At 70.9% G+C, this 12212-nt stretch overlaps 4 protein-coding genes across 4 annotated transcripts; 3 read left to right on the top strand and 1 right to left on the bottom strand.

The window, feature by feature from the left end:
* Positions 1-120: 120 nt before the first annotated feature.
* On the top strand, positions 121-2215 carry NAA80 (N-alpha-acetyltransferase 80, NatH catalytic subunit). The gene is made up of 2 exons (XM_084269521.1): positions 121-141; positions 1432-2215. Exon 2 carries the CDS (start codon positions 1440-1442, stop codon positions 2166-2168), a length of 729 nt encoding a protein of 242 aa, XP_084125647.1. The 5' UTR covers positions 121-141; positions 1432-1439; the 3' UTR covers positions 2169-2215.
* A 776-nt stretch (positions 2216-2991) lies between these two features.
* On the top strand, positions 2992-4886 carry HYAL3 (hyaluronidase 3). The gene is made up of 3 exons (XM_084269520.1): positions 2992-4087; positions 4204-4293; positions 4446-4886. Exons 1-3 carry the CDS (start codon positions 3083-3085, stop codon positions 4794-4796), a joined length of 1446 nt encoding a protein of 481 aa, XP_084125646.1. The 5' UTR covers positions 2992-3082; the 3' UTR covers positions 4797-4886.
* Positions 4887-5262: 376 nt separating this feature from the next.
* On the top strand, positions 5263-7001 carry LSMEM2 (leucine rich single-pass membrane protein 2; the record flags this gene model as incomplete). The annotated part of the gene is made up of 4 exons (XM_084269617.1): positions 5263-5284; positions 6323-6463; positions 6544-6753; positions 6829-7001. The coding sequence occupies 4 exons, from the start codon at positions 5263-5265 to the stop codon at positions 6963-6965; spliced, it is 510 nt and encodes a 169-aa protein (XP_084125743.1). The 3' UTR covers positions 6966-7001.
* Positions 7002-7401: 400 nt separating this feature from the next.
* On the bottom strand, positions 7402-11046 carry IFRD2 (interferon related developmental regulator 2). Its single transcript, XM_084269614.1, has 12 exons — positions 10978-11046; positions 10571-10687; positions 10391-10478; positions 10164-10288; positions 9927-10084; positions 9682-9732; positions 9189-9358; positions 8976-9081; positions 8612-8749; positions 8347-8475; positions 8177-8272; positions 7402-8031 (listed from the first exon to the last, which is right to left on the bottom strand). The coding sequence occupies exons 1-12, from the start codon at positions 11003-11005 to the stop codon at positions 7951-7953; spliced, it is 1287 nt and encodes a 428-aa protein (XP_084125740.1). The 5' UTR covers positions 11006-11046; the 3' UTR covers positions 7402-7950.
* Positions 11047-12212: the final 1166 nt, after the last annotated feature.

Genomic DNA, 12212 nt, shown 5'->3' with positions numbered 1-12212 from the left:
GGTCCCGCTGCCCAGGCCCCGCCCGGGCCTCCGGCCGCACATGGAGCGGGGCGAGCGGGCGCGACCTCCGCCCGCCAGGGGAGCGCTGTTCGCCCGCCGAGATGCGGCGGAAGCGGCGGCGGCGGCGGGGCCGGCGAGTCGGTACGGGCGGGCTGGGCGCGGGTCGGGCGCCGGGCTCGGCAGCGAGATGCGGCTTGGGGCGGCCCCGGGGGGGGCTGCGGGCAGGGGGCCGCGGCGCTCCCGGTTGGGTGCGGGACTCGCGGCGGGGGAACGGCGCCGGGGCCGCCCCTACCCCGCGGGGCTGCGAGCGGCGAGGGGAGGGGAAGGGGCGCCGGGTCGGGCCCAGCGTGGCGGAACCAGGGGCCGGGCGCGGTGGGAGCTTCCCCCCGGCGCTCGGGGCCCCGCGGGCGCTGGCGGGGCCGCGGCTGGGCGGGCGGAAGGGAAAGCGGCGCCCGGGGCGGGCCGGGCCCTGCCCGCCGCGAAGGGGAAGCGGGGCTCGCTGCGCCGGGGAGCCGGCTCGGCAGTTCCTCCTGCGGCAGGGCCGGGGGTGCCGGGCCGGGGGGCGCCGCAGCTCTCGCTGGCCGGAGGCACCGGTGCGACGGGCACCTCAGGCCGCCCTTGGAGTATGGGGTGCAGCTCTGGGCCCCTCAGCTCAGGGACAGGGAACTCCTGGGGAGGGCCCAGCGCGGGGCCACCGAGGTGGTGGAGGGACTGGAAGCCCTTCCTCGGGAGAGGCGGAGGGAGCTGGGGCTCTTCAGCCTGGAGAAGAGGAGGCTGAGGGGTGACCTCATCAATGTGCATGCAGGTGTAAAGGGTGAGGGTCTGGGCTCTGCTCAGGGGTGGCAGCGACAGGACACGGGGCAGCGGGTGCAGCTGGAGCAGAGGAAGCTCCATGGGAACGTCAGGAGGAACCTTGTCCCTGTGAGGGTGGCAGAGCCCTGGGACAGGCTGCCCAGAGAGGCTGGGGAGTCTCCTTCTCTGGGGACATTCAAACCCGCCTGGACCCATCCCTGTGGGATTTAGTCTGGGTGCCCCTGCTCTGGCAGGGGGTGGGACTGGATGAGCTTTCAAGGTCCCTGCCGACCCCTGACGTGCTGTGATTCTGAGCTAGCTGGTCTTGTGTGGCAGGAGGTGGCAGCAGGGCTGGTGCAGGGTCAAGGCCAGCCCTGTGCCTCCTGTCCCTGCTCCTCTGCTGGCCTGGTGGTGCCAGACCTGCCTGCGGGGCTCATGGCATGGGTGCCTGGAGCTGTCACCACACACCACTTCCCCACCACCGTGCTGTTGTTGTTTGACCTGGGACCCGCCGCTAACTCCTGCCAACCCATCCGGCCGGGGAACTGCATGTGCGCCGGGGCCGGTGCCAGGCTGGGGGGAATCTCACGGCGTGTACCCCGCTGCCTCTAAGCTGTGGCCTGCTTGGTCTCCCGTCAGTGAGAAGAATGGGCTCTGTGCCGGAGGAGCTCAGCCTGGTCCCCCTGCACCAGAGGCCGGAGCTGCTGGAGGCCTGCGCCGAGCTGCTGGGCGAGGAGTGGGGGAAGAGCCGGGCATCGCGGCTCCACACGCTCCAGCGCTCCTCGGACACCTTCCCCACCTGCCTGCTGCTGCTACGGAGCCGGGGCCGCGCCGAGCTCCCTGCTGCAGCCTCCACTGCCCAGGAAGGCCCCTGCCAGCTCGTGGGCCACGTCCGGCTCTCCCGCGTGGCCAGCCGTCCCCGTGACCTCTTCGTGGAGAGCGTGGTGGTGGCCCGGGCGCTGCGGGGACAGGGCTACGGGCGGCAGCTGATGGAGGCCACCGAGCGCTGGGCCCGGGCCCGGGGCTTCTCCTGCCTGCATCTCACCACGCACGACAAGCAGCATTTCTACGCCCACCTGGGCTTCGTCCTGGGCGAGCCGGTGCAGAGCGTGGCCTTCCTCAGCCCCGCCATACCCGCCGAAGTGCTGCGGCTCTTCTCCGGCCCTCCTGCCCCTGCCAGCGCTGCCCCCAGGCCAAGGGTGCCCTGCACCCCTCCGCCTCCCCTCCCGCCCCCCGCCGCACCCCCACCTCCCCCCCTGCCCACCGTGGTTTGGGCGAGGGGAGTCCTGGCCGAGAGCGGCGAGCAGAACCTCCTGCAGACCCCCCACCGCGACGCCAAGGGGCTGCCCATCTTCTGGATGAAGAAAGCCATCTGAGCGGCCCCGAGCCGGTGATTAAAGCAGTGTGGGCAGCAGCTGCCCGCCCCGGTGCTGCCCGCCTGCCGTTCTTCAGGGCTGGCATCAGCCCCCCCCCCCCCCCCCAACCTCCCTGGCGCACCCTGGCCCCGATGCTGGGTTGGGTGCTGGCAGGGAGACGGTCCCCCCTACCCTGCCCTCCCCATGCTGCTCTCCCGCGTGCCCCCAAGCTCACCCGGCCCCAGGACCACCCATGTGGCAGGGAACCTGCCCCACCTCAGGCAGTGGGGTTGGCACTGGTGCCAGGAGTGCCGCCCAGTCCCACCAGTGTCTCCTCCACCCAGGGGACTCACTGGGGGGCAGCTGGGGCTGATGGCATGCTGTAGCTGCTGCTCTCACTGCAGAGCAGCCTGGGGAAACTGAGGCACGTGATGCCTCAGGGGATTAGGGCAGGGTGATGCAATGTGCAGGGGCTCCTGCACTGCACTGGGGGTGCAGTGATGGGAAGGCTGGGGAGAGCAGCCAGGCTCCCTGTGGGGTAGGGTGGTGCTGGCCTCACCGTGCTGTGTGGCTCCTGAGCCCATCCTGTGCCCCTCAACCCTCGCAGATGGCTGGCACCAGGCAGGGGCACCCAGCCCCTCCGGGGGGGGTGGATGGAGCTGCCCTGTAGCTCCACCACAGCTCCAGGGGGGCTCAGCCCCTCAGCAGGGCGCCTGGTCAGGCTCAGCCCCGCTACAAGATGGGAAAGGGGGGTCATGGCACTACCGCTGTGGGCAGGGCCAGGATCTAGCAGGGAAGCTGGGGCGCCGCGGGCAGGGACAGAGCTGTGCCGTGGCTGGGTGGTGCAGGCAGGGGCTCTGCACCGTGGCGCTGAGGCAGGAGGGGCCCATGAGCCCCGAGTTTGCTCAGTCCTGTGGGATTTTGGGGTGGGCAGCATGTGCCTGTGGGGCAGCCCGGCCCCCGCAGCCGATGCTAGCCAACTCACACCCCCCACTCTCCTTTCCCCGCAGGGTGCCGGCCCTGCAAGCAGCCGGCAACGCAGGATGGTGCTGGTGCTGGTGCTCTGGGCCTGCCTGGCGCTGGGCACGGCCAGCGGGGAGAGCCCAGCGCCGGAGCCCCTGGCAGGCGGGCAGCCCTTCACCGTGGTGTGGAACATCCCCACGGGCCGCTGCCAGCGCCGCTTCGGCGTCACGCTGCCGCTCGGCGACTACGGCATCGTGGAGAACCGGGGCGGCCGCTTCGCCGGCCAGAACATCACCATCTTCTACAAGAACAAGTTTGGGCTGTACCCCTACCTGTCCCGGCAGGGCGTCCCCCACAACGGGGGCATCCCCCAGCGGGTTCCCCTTGGCACCCACCTTGCCAGGGTAGCCGGGGACATCCGCCTCCTCCTGCACCCCGCTTTCCACGGCCTGGCAGTGGTGGACTGGGAGGAGTGGAGGCCCCTCTGGGCCCAAAACTGGGGGGCTAAGCGGATCTACCGGGAGGCCTCAGAGCAGTGGGTGCGGGACCGGCACGGCCTCCTGCCGGCACGGCGCCGGCTCCGGTTGGCCCGGCGGGAGTTCGAGCAGGCGGCCCAAGAGCTGATGGAGGAGACGCTTCTGCTGGGCCAGGCCCTGCGCCCGAGGGGGCTCTGGGGCTTCTACCGCTTCCCCGACTGCTTCAACGGCAACTGGGCCAAGGAGGCCAACTACACCGGGCAGTGCCGGCAGGCAGAGGTGCAGCGCAACGACCGGCTGGGCTGGCTCTGGGCCGCCTCGGCCGCGCTCTACCCCAGCATCTACCTGCCGCCCACGCTGCCCCCGGCCCTGCGGCGCCGCTACGTGCACCACCGGCTGCGCGAGGCCCTGCGCGTGGCCGCCTTCGGCGCCGACGGCCTCCTGCCCGTGGTCGCGTACTCCCGCCTCTCCTTCCGCCGCTCCCCCCGGTTCCTGGAGCTGGTAAGCGCCCCAGGGCCAGGGCAGCGGGTGTGTCAGGGTCCCGCTGGGCACCAGGATGGGGGGGTGCTGTCCCTGTCCCCCCCAAGCCCAGTCACGTCTCCCTCTCTCCCTGGCAGGCTGACCTGGTGCACACCATCGGGGAGAGCGCGGCACTGGGCGCAGCCGGCCTCGTGCTGTGGGGAGACATGACGTACTCCCAGTCCGCTGTGAGTACAGCCCCTCGCTGCACTGGGGCACCAGAGCCGGCGCGCAGCGGGCAGCAGGAGCTGGCCCAGGATGGCCACATCCCCCGTGCCCGCCAGGGAGGGGTGGCTGGACAGCCCTCAGGGTTCTCACTGCTTCTTTCCCCCCCCTCCAGGAGAGCTGTGCCAGCCTGCGCCACTACCTCACCTCCACCCTGGGTCCCTACGTGGCCAATGTGACGGCGGCAGCCAGGGAGTGCAGCTACGGGCAGTGCCACGGGCACGGGCGCTGTGTGCGGCGGCACCCCCACGACCTGGGCAGCCTCCTGCACCTCAGCCCCGGCGCCAGCTCACCGGCCGCTTTCCGCTGCCACTGCTACCGCGGCTGGGCCGGCAAGGACTGTGCCCGACGGGCCCAGCCCAGCCCTGCCAACGCCTGCCTGGCACCCCCCCACGCTCACAGCCTCTACAGGTACAACCTCCTGCCCCCCGACACCTGCCTGCCGCGGGGCACGTGGGGCTGGTGACCAGGGTTGGGGACGGCCGAGGTCCCCTAAGCCGGGAGCACCGGTTCCCTGGGGCTTCCTGCGGTCTTGTTAACGTAAATAAATCCTCCTTGCACAACTGGCGCCGTCCTTGTCAGCAGAGCCGTTGGGGGAAGTGCCACGCTGCCCCAGGCCAGCCACAACCCCTTGTCACTGCTGGGACACTGCTGAGCCCCTGGTTGCTGGCAGCCCCCTCCCCTGGGAAAGGGACACAGGGCACTGCCATGGGCTGCTCCCCCTTTGCCACGCTGGCACCATGCTGCCAGCAGGCAGCCCTGCCCGCGCTGCCAGGCCCCCCTCCCCACAGCTATTTTTATCACCCCCCCAACCACCTTCCTCACTGTCCTATTTTAAGCGTTGCAGTTGGCGCAGCGGGAACCCCGTGCCCGGCTCCTGGGGGCCCCGCACCGCCTCGCTGCCCACTCACACTGCCCGGGCACAGGGAGCCATGCCCAGGGAGGCTGGAGAAGGTAGGCTGGGGAGCGGGCTGGGAGGGCTCTGGCACCCCTGGGGGGACTGGCTCGCACAGGCTGTGGTGCTGGGATGGAAGCAGCGGCTGGGGACTGCCTGCCCAGGGAAGAAAGGGATCCTGCAGGGCTGCAGGTGCAGGGAAGCAGGGTTTGGGGAGGGGGCAAGCAGCTGGCTGGCACAGCCTCCCCCCACACACCAAACCTGCACAGCCAGGCATGCTCCCCAGCTGGCATGGGGGAGCGAATGCAGGGGTGATGGGGGTACCCGGGCACCAGCTCCCAGCAACAACAGGGCCCCGGGGAGGGTCCAGGGGACCCCCAGGCACCAGCTGAGCACCACTACCCCCCCAGCCCCGATGGCAGCAGCACGGCACCACACTGCCCTGCAACACACCAGTGACCCTGGGAGGGATTGGGAGCAGGCACAGGGCCACCCCACCCTGTTCCTGCACAGGCACAGTGCCTGTGCCCTGCCCGCCGCTCAGAAACACACACACGCCCAGGGTGGGCACAGTTCCTTCCCAAGCCAGAGCTGGAGCCATGCCTGCATCCAAAAAGGCCCCTCGCTCCCACGAGGGACATGCCCAGCATGCACCCCAGATCTCTGCCTGTGATCCTCTAAGCAGTGCCAGAGCATGGTGCCCACAGAGTGAGCCCAGTCACGCTGTGCCACAGGCTGGAGCTGGCACTGCCCCACGGCTCCCAGCTGGCCCCGTGGGAGCCCTGGCTACCCAGGCCAGGGGGGTGGCACGTCACTGTCCCAAGCCAGGGCCAGATTCCAGCCCCACTAACAAGGCATTGGGACCGTGGCCACCAGCCACCCGCTAACTGCTCTGATGACAGCACCGGGGCTGGGTGTCACAAGCAGCGCTCGCCAGCCCACAGCTGTGGGGCTGTGCCAAGGGAACACAGACATCAGCCACCTGCCCTGGCACGGCACCAGCCTGTCCTCAGAGCTGGGGTCACCTCCCGGAGGGCTCTGGTCCCCACTGGGGCTGGGGACAGGGCCCACACTCACTCTGCCTCTGGTCCCAGCAGACAGCATGGGAAGGGCAGAGGGTGCAGCGCCAGCAGAGCCTGGGGACCCCGACAGCAGCGAGCCCGGAGCCATCAGCCTGCGCCCCGTGGAGTCCATCAGTGACCTGCACTGGGCCTCCGGCGGGCACAAGGGCACCGAGGGTGAGAGCAGGGAGGGGGCCCGTGCCAGCCCTGACTGTGCCAGCAGCTGGGTTCTGACCCCTTCCCCCCACTGCCCGCAGGGAATGGCCCAGCTCCCTCCAGCACCCTGCGCCAGCCCCCGCCTCGGCCTGTGCCCACCGGCCCCCCACCGCTCCTGCCCACCCTGCGCCCTGCACCTGCAACCGGCCTCTGCCCCTGCCTCAGCCCCAACCACCCCCTGGTCTTGACCCTGCTGGGGCTCCTGGCGCTGGCGAGCCTGGTCCTGGCCACGCTGGCCATCTACCTGAGCGGTACGTGGCACTGGGAGGGGCTGGGGGAGCTGCAGGAGGGCCCATCACCAGCCTGTCCCCATCCTCTCCCCACAGTCCTGCAGAGCCAGTCCGTGCGGGCGGTGGTGCAGTGGCTGGAGAGCCAGGAGGACGCCGTGCGCCAGCTGCGGGCAGCCAGCAGCCAGCTCTGGGCTCGCCTCAACGCCAGCGCCCAACCCGGCGGGCACCGCTGAGCTGCTCTCCAGCTCCCGGCCCCGCCGCAGGCACCAGGCCACCACGGGAAGGGGGGGCACCGGGTGACCCTACCACCCCCCCCCCCCCGAATCCTACATCAGCCCTCGGGGTGCAGGGCAGAGGTAACCCTAGCCCCCACCCCTAGCTGTGAGAGAAAGGGATGGGGCTGCAGGGACCGGCACCCACCCCCGTGACAGCCCTTCCTCTCCGCAAGAAGGCAGAAGGCACCCTCCAATTAGCCTTTTAATGACCTCCTGTAATCAAAGTCTTAGCGAATGGCCAGCAGCGACGCATCCCGGGGCGCAGCAGCACTCGCAGCTGGCGCGGTCCCACGCCTGCCTGGGCAGCGGCACCCGCGGCTGCACGGGCAGCACTGGGACCCGCGCGCGGGGCCACCCCCGCAAGGGATCTCCCCACAGGGGACTATTTCACGGGAAGCCGTGGGCTGGGCGAGGGCTCAGAGCGGGCAGCTGGCAGGGCTGGGCAGCGCCTGCACCCCACGCCACCCTGCCACCCCCTGCCACCCTGCACCACACCACCACCCTGTGCCACACCACTGCCCACCCTGGGTGCCAGGAGGGCTGCGGGCATGGGGCCCAGGCACAGCACCAGGGGCAGCCACCCCGCAGCCCTGCCCTCCCAGCCAGCCCTTCAGGCCCTGCTGTGCCATCCAGAGGGGGGACACGAGCCCTGCCTGCAAAAAGGGCCATGAGAGCCCAGTGAGACCCCCCCCCAGCCCTGCCACGAGACCCAGCCACAGAGCGGGCACGCAGCAGCACGCCACCATCTCCCCCCACTCTTCTTTTATCTTGCTTTTTGGTTTGGTTACAAAAATAAAAGAGGGGGCAGCCCCCAGCGGGGCAGCTCCAGGCATTAAATACTCTGCTGTACATGGATAAAAGCCCGAGGGCTGGGGGCACCAGCCCCTCACAGTGCTGGGTCTGCAGTCCAGGTGGGCTGGGGGCTCTGCCCCGCTCCGCCCCGTCACAGCACGTCCGCCCGCTTGTCCCGCACCCGGCTCCGGGCTTTCGTGCGGGCTTTGAAGGCAGCCGAGTTGTAGAGGTGCTGGGAGGGGACAGGAGGAGATGGGTTAGGGGTTTGGCCCCCTGTCCACCTCCGCACCCACCACCCACCACACTCAGGCACTGGGCTGGAGCCCGTGGCAGCAGAGGAGGGAACTGCAGGCACAAGCCTGGGTGGGGACACTCACCTTCTCGAAGCGGGAGACCTTGCTGGCTTTCAGAGCGGCCGCATCCAGCACTAAGGGCGGCCCGAGCCCGAAGATCTCCCGTAGCAGCTCGTTGTTCTGAGGAAGCAGAGGCCTGTCAGCAACCCCCAGCACCAGTCCAGCACCGCCCCGTGCGACTGCCCAGCTCCTACCTGGAGGTGGTGGCGGATGCCAGAGCCCAGCACCTCTTTAAAGACTTTGTAGGTCCGTTGGCGTGCCCAGCTGTCCAGGTACATGCACTCCAGGCCAAATCGGATGGTCTCCTCCTGGTACTCTCCACTCTGAGCGGAGACAGGAGCATCAGCACCAGTCTGGGCACCCGCCCTGCATGTCCCCCAGTTCTCACAGAGAGAGAGGGGAGGTGCCAGGCAGCAGCCACACAGCCAGGGGCTGGGCAGGGAAGGGCACCACCGGTACCTCAATGAAACGCAGGATGTCCCGGAAGATGGAGCGCTGTTTCCGCCGGTCCATCTTGGCTCGGTACTTGTTGCTCTCAGTAGCCAGGACCTTGAGCTGGGCACGCAGGAACTCCGTATCTTGGGGGCACAAGTCCTCCTGCCCAAAAAAACCCCAGGGGGGCTTGGAGGGGACACAGCTCTGGGCGCTGCTCTCCACTACCATCACCAGGACGGTGCTGGGGAATCACTGGGGCCAGTCCCGCTGCTGGGGCACCTGCTGGCGATGCTGGTCTGGAGCATCCCAATGCTACCAGTGCCAGCTCAGCCAGAGTACCAGTGCCCACCCACCCACCAGCTCGTGCCACCGCAGTGCCCCGCTGTACCTCCATGTCCTGGGCCAACTCGAAGACCAGGGCGATGGTCTCCCCAGCCAGGATGCGCAGGGTGACGCTGCTGCTGGACAGCAGCGGAGGCAACTTCAGCCAGCCGCTGGGAGAGGAAGGCAGGGGGGCAGTCAGGGGGGCAGGGTGTCATGCCTGGGGCTCCTCCTGCGATGCTGGCTGCCCCACACCGACTCCCACACCCAGCCCACTCACTTGTCCAAGACAGTCTTGATGTGGGAAGGGGGGCAGATGGTGAGGAGCAGGGACCATGACTGGAGCGCGCTGCAGTGCAGAGGACCGTGCTGGGTGGGTGTCGAGCCCCCCTCGCCTACGCTGGGGGGACTGAAGACGCCCTCCAAGCAGGACAGGCACGAGACCACATCCTGGAAGCGGGAAGACTGACCATCAGGCCACAGCTTCCAGGAAGGTGCCAAAGCAAAGCCACGAAGCGGGGACTGAAGGGGACCCCACCAGCCCAGGGACTCTTGCACCCGGCACACCCCATCTCCATGAGGTGGGCCTCCCCCCACCCCAGCTTAGCTCCATGCTACCTGGGGAAGGGGCCTGAACCCGCCACTGACGTCCCTGTGTCCCTTCCCCAGCTCAGCTCCAAGCTGCCCCCGGCACCACGGGTTGAGAGTGGGTGGCAGGCCAGCTGCCGGGGTGCTCTCCGGCGGGGCTGGGGATCGCGCCCGGGCGCAGTTACCTCAAGGTCAGCAGCAGCGATGTAGCAACAGACGCCCAGGGCCATGGCACACTGCGGGGAGAGGAGCCGGTCAGAGGAGGCAGCGCCGGGCCGGGTCGGGCTCCTGCCCAGGGGAAAGCGGGCTCAGGGTGCCCCGTTTTGCCCCGATCCCGCCGCTCTCTCGGCGGCTGCGGGGACCCCCCCGAAAGCCCCAGCCGGGCTCTGCCCACCAGCGCGGTGCCGGGAGGGAAGGGGCCGGGCCTTACGCTCTGCCGGGCGCCGGGGCTGCCGGTGCTGTCCGCCAGGACGCCGGTGAGCAGCGGCTTCAGGCTGCGGAACAGCTCCTCCCCCTCCGAGCCCGAGCCCATCTGGAGGCAGAGGAGGGTGAGGACGCTGCCCGCCAGCGCCTGCTCCTCCCCTTTACCTGCGGGCAGCACGAGAGACCCTCTCAGGCACCGGCCGCCCCCGGCCCCGGCCCCCGGCCCCCGGCCCGCGCCCCCCACCTTTCCTGAGACACTTCTCCAGGGAGTCGGCGAGCGAGAGGCGGCGCTCCAGGAGGAGCTCGGAGAGGCTTCGGCAGGAGAAGGCCAGGCGCAGGCTCCGCAGGGCCGCCTGGCGCGTCTTGGCGCTGCGAGAGACCGCGGCCGGTCACGGGCTAAGGCGGCCGGCGCGGGGTTGGGGGGGGGGGGGGTGTCCCCGTGGGACCGAGCCGGGGCCGGCCGCCGCTCACCTCCTGTCCAGGAGGCTGTCCATGTGCTCCTTCAGCCTGTCCTCCGCCGCCTCCTCCTCCGGGCCCCGCTCGCCCGCCGCCTCGCTCCCTGCCGGCACGGCACCCGCGTCACGGTTGGGGGGGGAAGCCCGGGGGAGGGCCCGGCGGCGGAGCGGGGAGCGGGGCCGGCGCGGGGCTCACCTGCGGGCTCCTCGGCGGGGCTGGCTCCCTCGCTGGCGCTGCTGCAGTGGCTCGGCGCCTCGCTGCCCGCCTCCTCCTCGCTGCCCGGGGAGCCGGCCCGGGCGCTACCGGGGACACCTGCGGGCGGCCGGACGAGCGGCCACGGGCTGCGGTCAGCGCGGAGCCGGCTGCGCGGCGGAGACGGGGGGCGCGGGGGGCTCGCAGGCGGAAGCGCGGCCGGGGCGGTGCAGCCCCCACTCCCCTCCCTTCCCTCCCCTCCCCGTGCCCGCTGCCGGGAGGGCAGAGCGGGGCCGGGCACGGCGGCTCCTCCCGGGCCCCCTCCCCCCCCGCCCCGGCTCAGCCGCCCCCAGCCGCCCTCCCCGTCCCGCCGCCTTCCCGCCCTGCCCCGCGCCCGAGCCCCCACTCACGGCGCGCGGCTCGGCGGGAGCGCGGCATGGCCAGCACGCGCCGACCCCCCGCGCCCCTCCCTGGGCGGGAAACCCCGCCCCTGGCCCCGCCCCTCCCTCGGCCCCGCCGCGCGGCTGCCTGGGAGCGGCCCGGCCCCAGCTGCGCCTGCGCCGCGGGCTGGGGCTTGAGGCGCGGGGCGGCCGGCGGGGCTGGGGCGAGGCCTTGGGGCTGGGACCGCCCCGCGCCCCGGGACTGCCCTGCGCCTGTGTCCTGTGTCCTGCGGCCTGAGCCCGGCCCTGGGACCTGAGCCCGGCCCTGGGACCGCCCCGTGCCCTGGGGCTGCCCCGTGCCTGTGCCCTGTGCCTGCACCCTGTGCCCAGCACTAGGACTGCCCCGTGCCCTGGGGCTGCCCCGTGCCTGTGTCCTGTGCTTGGTTCTGTGCCTTGGGACCAGCCATGGGACCGCCCTGTGTCCTGGGGCTGCCCTGTGCTGTGCCCTGTGCCCAGCCCTGTGCCCCGCACTAGGACTGCCCCATGTCCTGGGGCTGCCCCGTGCCTGTGTCCTGTGCCTGGTTCTGGGCCTTGGGACCAGCCATGGGACCGCCCTGTGCCCTGGGGCTGCCCTGTGCTGTGCCCTGTGCCCATGCCCTGTGCCTGTGCCTGCACCCTGTGCCCGGCCCTGCACCCTGTGCCCAGCACTAGGACTGCCCCATGTCCTGGGGCTGCCCCGTGCCTGTGACCTGTGCCTGCACCCTGTGCCCAGCACTAGGACTGCCCTGTGCCCTGGGGCTGCCCTGTGCTGTGCCCTGTGCCCATGCCCTGTGCCTGTGACCTGTGCCCGGCCCTGCACCCTGTGCCCAGCACTAAGACCACCCCATGCCCTGGGGCTGCCCCGTGCCTGTGTCCTGTGCTTGGTTCTGGGCCTTGGGACCAGCCCTGGGACCGCCCTGTGTCCTGGGGCTGCCCTGTGCCCACGCCCTGTGCCTGCACCCTGTGCCTGTGCCCGGCCCAGTGCTTGGCCCTGGGACTGCCCTGCGTGCAACCTGTGCCTGAGTCCTGTCCCTGGCCCTGTGCCTGGCTTTGAGCCCAGCCCTGTGCCTGTGCCTGGCCCTAGGCCCGCCCTGTGCCCTGGGATTGCCCTGTGCACTGTGCCCTGTCCAGCTGCCTGGCCCTGCTCCTGCCCCATCCCTGCACCTTCCTGTACTCTGCCCAAATCCCTGCCCCTATTTCTACCCCTGCCACATCCCTGTATCTGC

The sequence above is a fragment of the Gallinula chloropus genome (genome assembly GCF_964237585.1).
Source record: "Gallinula chloropus genome assembly, chromosome: 12".
Classification (NCBI taxonomy): domain Eukaryota; kingdom Metazoa; phylum Chordata; class Aves; order Gruiformes; family Rallidae; genus Gallinula; species Gallinula chloropus.
This window is presented reverse-complemented; position numbering and strand designations above follow the sequence as displayed.

What these genes read in the sequence shown, in the direction of transcription:
- HYAL3 (XM_084269520.1), top strand. Translation starts at nt 3,083, where the DNA reads ATGTGCCTGTGGGGCAGCCCGGCCCCCGCAGCCGATGCTAGCCAACTC. An exon ending in CCCCCCGGTTCCTGGAGCTG is followed by an intron (nt 4,088 to 4,203) that starts GTAAGCGCCCCA and finishes TCTCCCTGGCAG; the next exon opens with GCTGACCTGGTGCACACCAT. An exon ending in TGACGTACTCCCAGTCCGCT is followed by an intron (nt 4,294 to 4,445) that starts GTGAGTACAGCC and finishes CCCCCCCTCCAG; the next exon opens with GAGAGCTGTGCCAGCCTGCG.
- IFRD2 (XM_084269614.1), bottom strand. Translation starts at nt 11,005, where the DNA reads ATGCCGCGCTCCCGCCGAGCCGCGCGCC. An exon ending in GGAGAAGTGTCTCAGGAAAG is followed by an intron (nt 10,085 to 10,163) that starts GTGGGGGGCGCG and finishes TGCTGCCCGCAG; the next exon opens with GTAAAGGGGAGGAGCAGGCG. An exon ending in AGGTCTCCCGCTTCGAGAAG is followed by an intron (nt 8,032 to 8,176) that starts GTGAGTGTCCCC and finishes GTCCCCTCCCAG; the next exon opens with CACCTCTACAACTCGGCTGC.
- NAA80 (XM_084269521.1), top strand. Translation starts at nt 1,440, where the DNA reads ATGGGCTCTGTGCCGGAGGAGCTCAGCCTGGTCCCCCTGCACCAGAGG.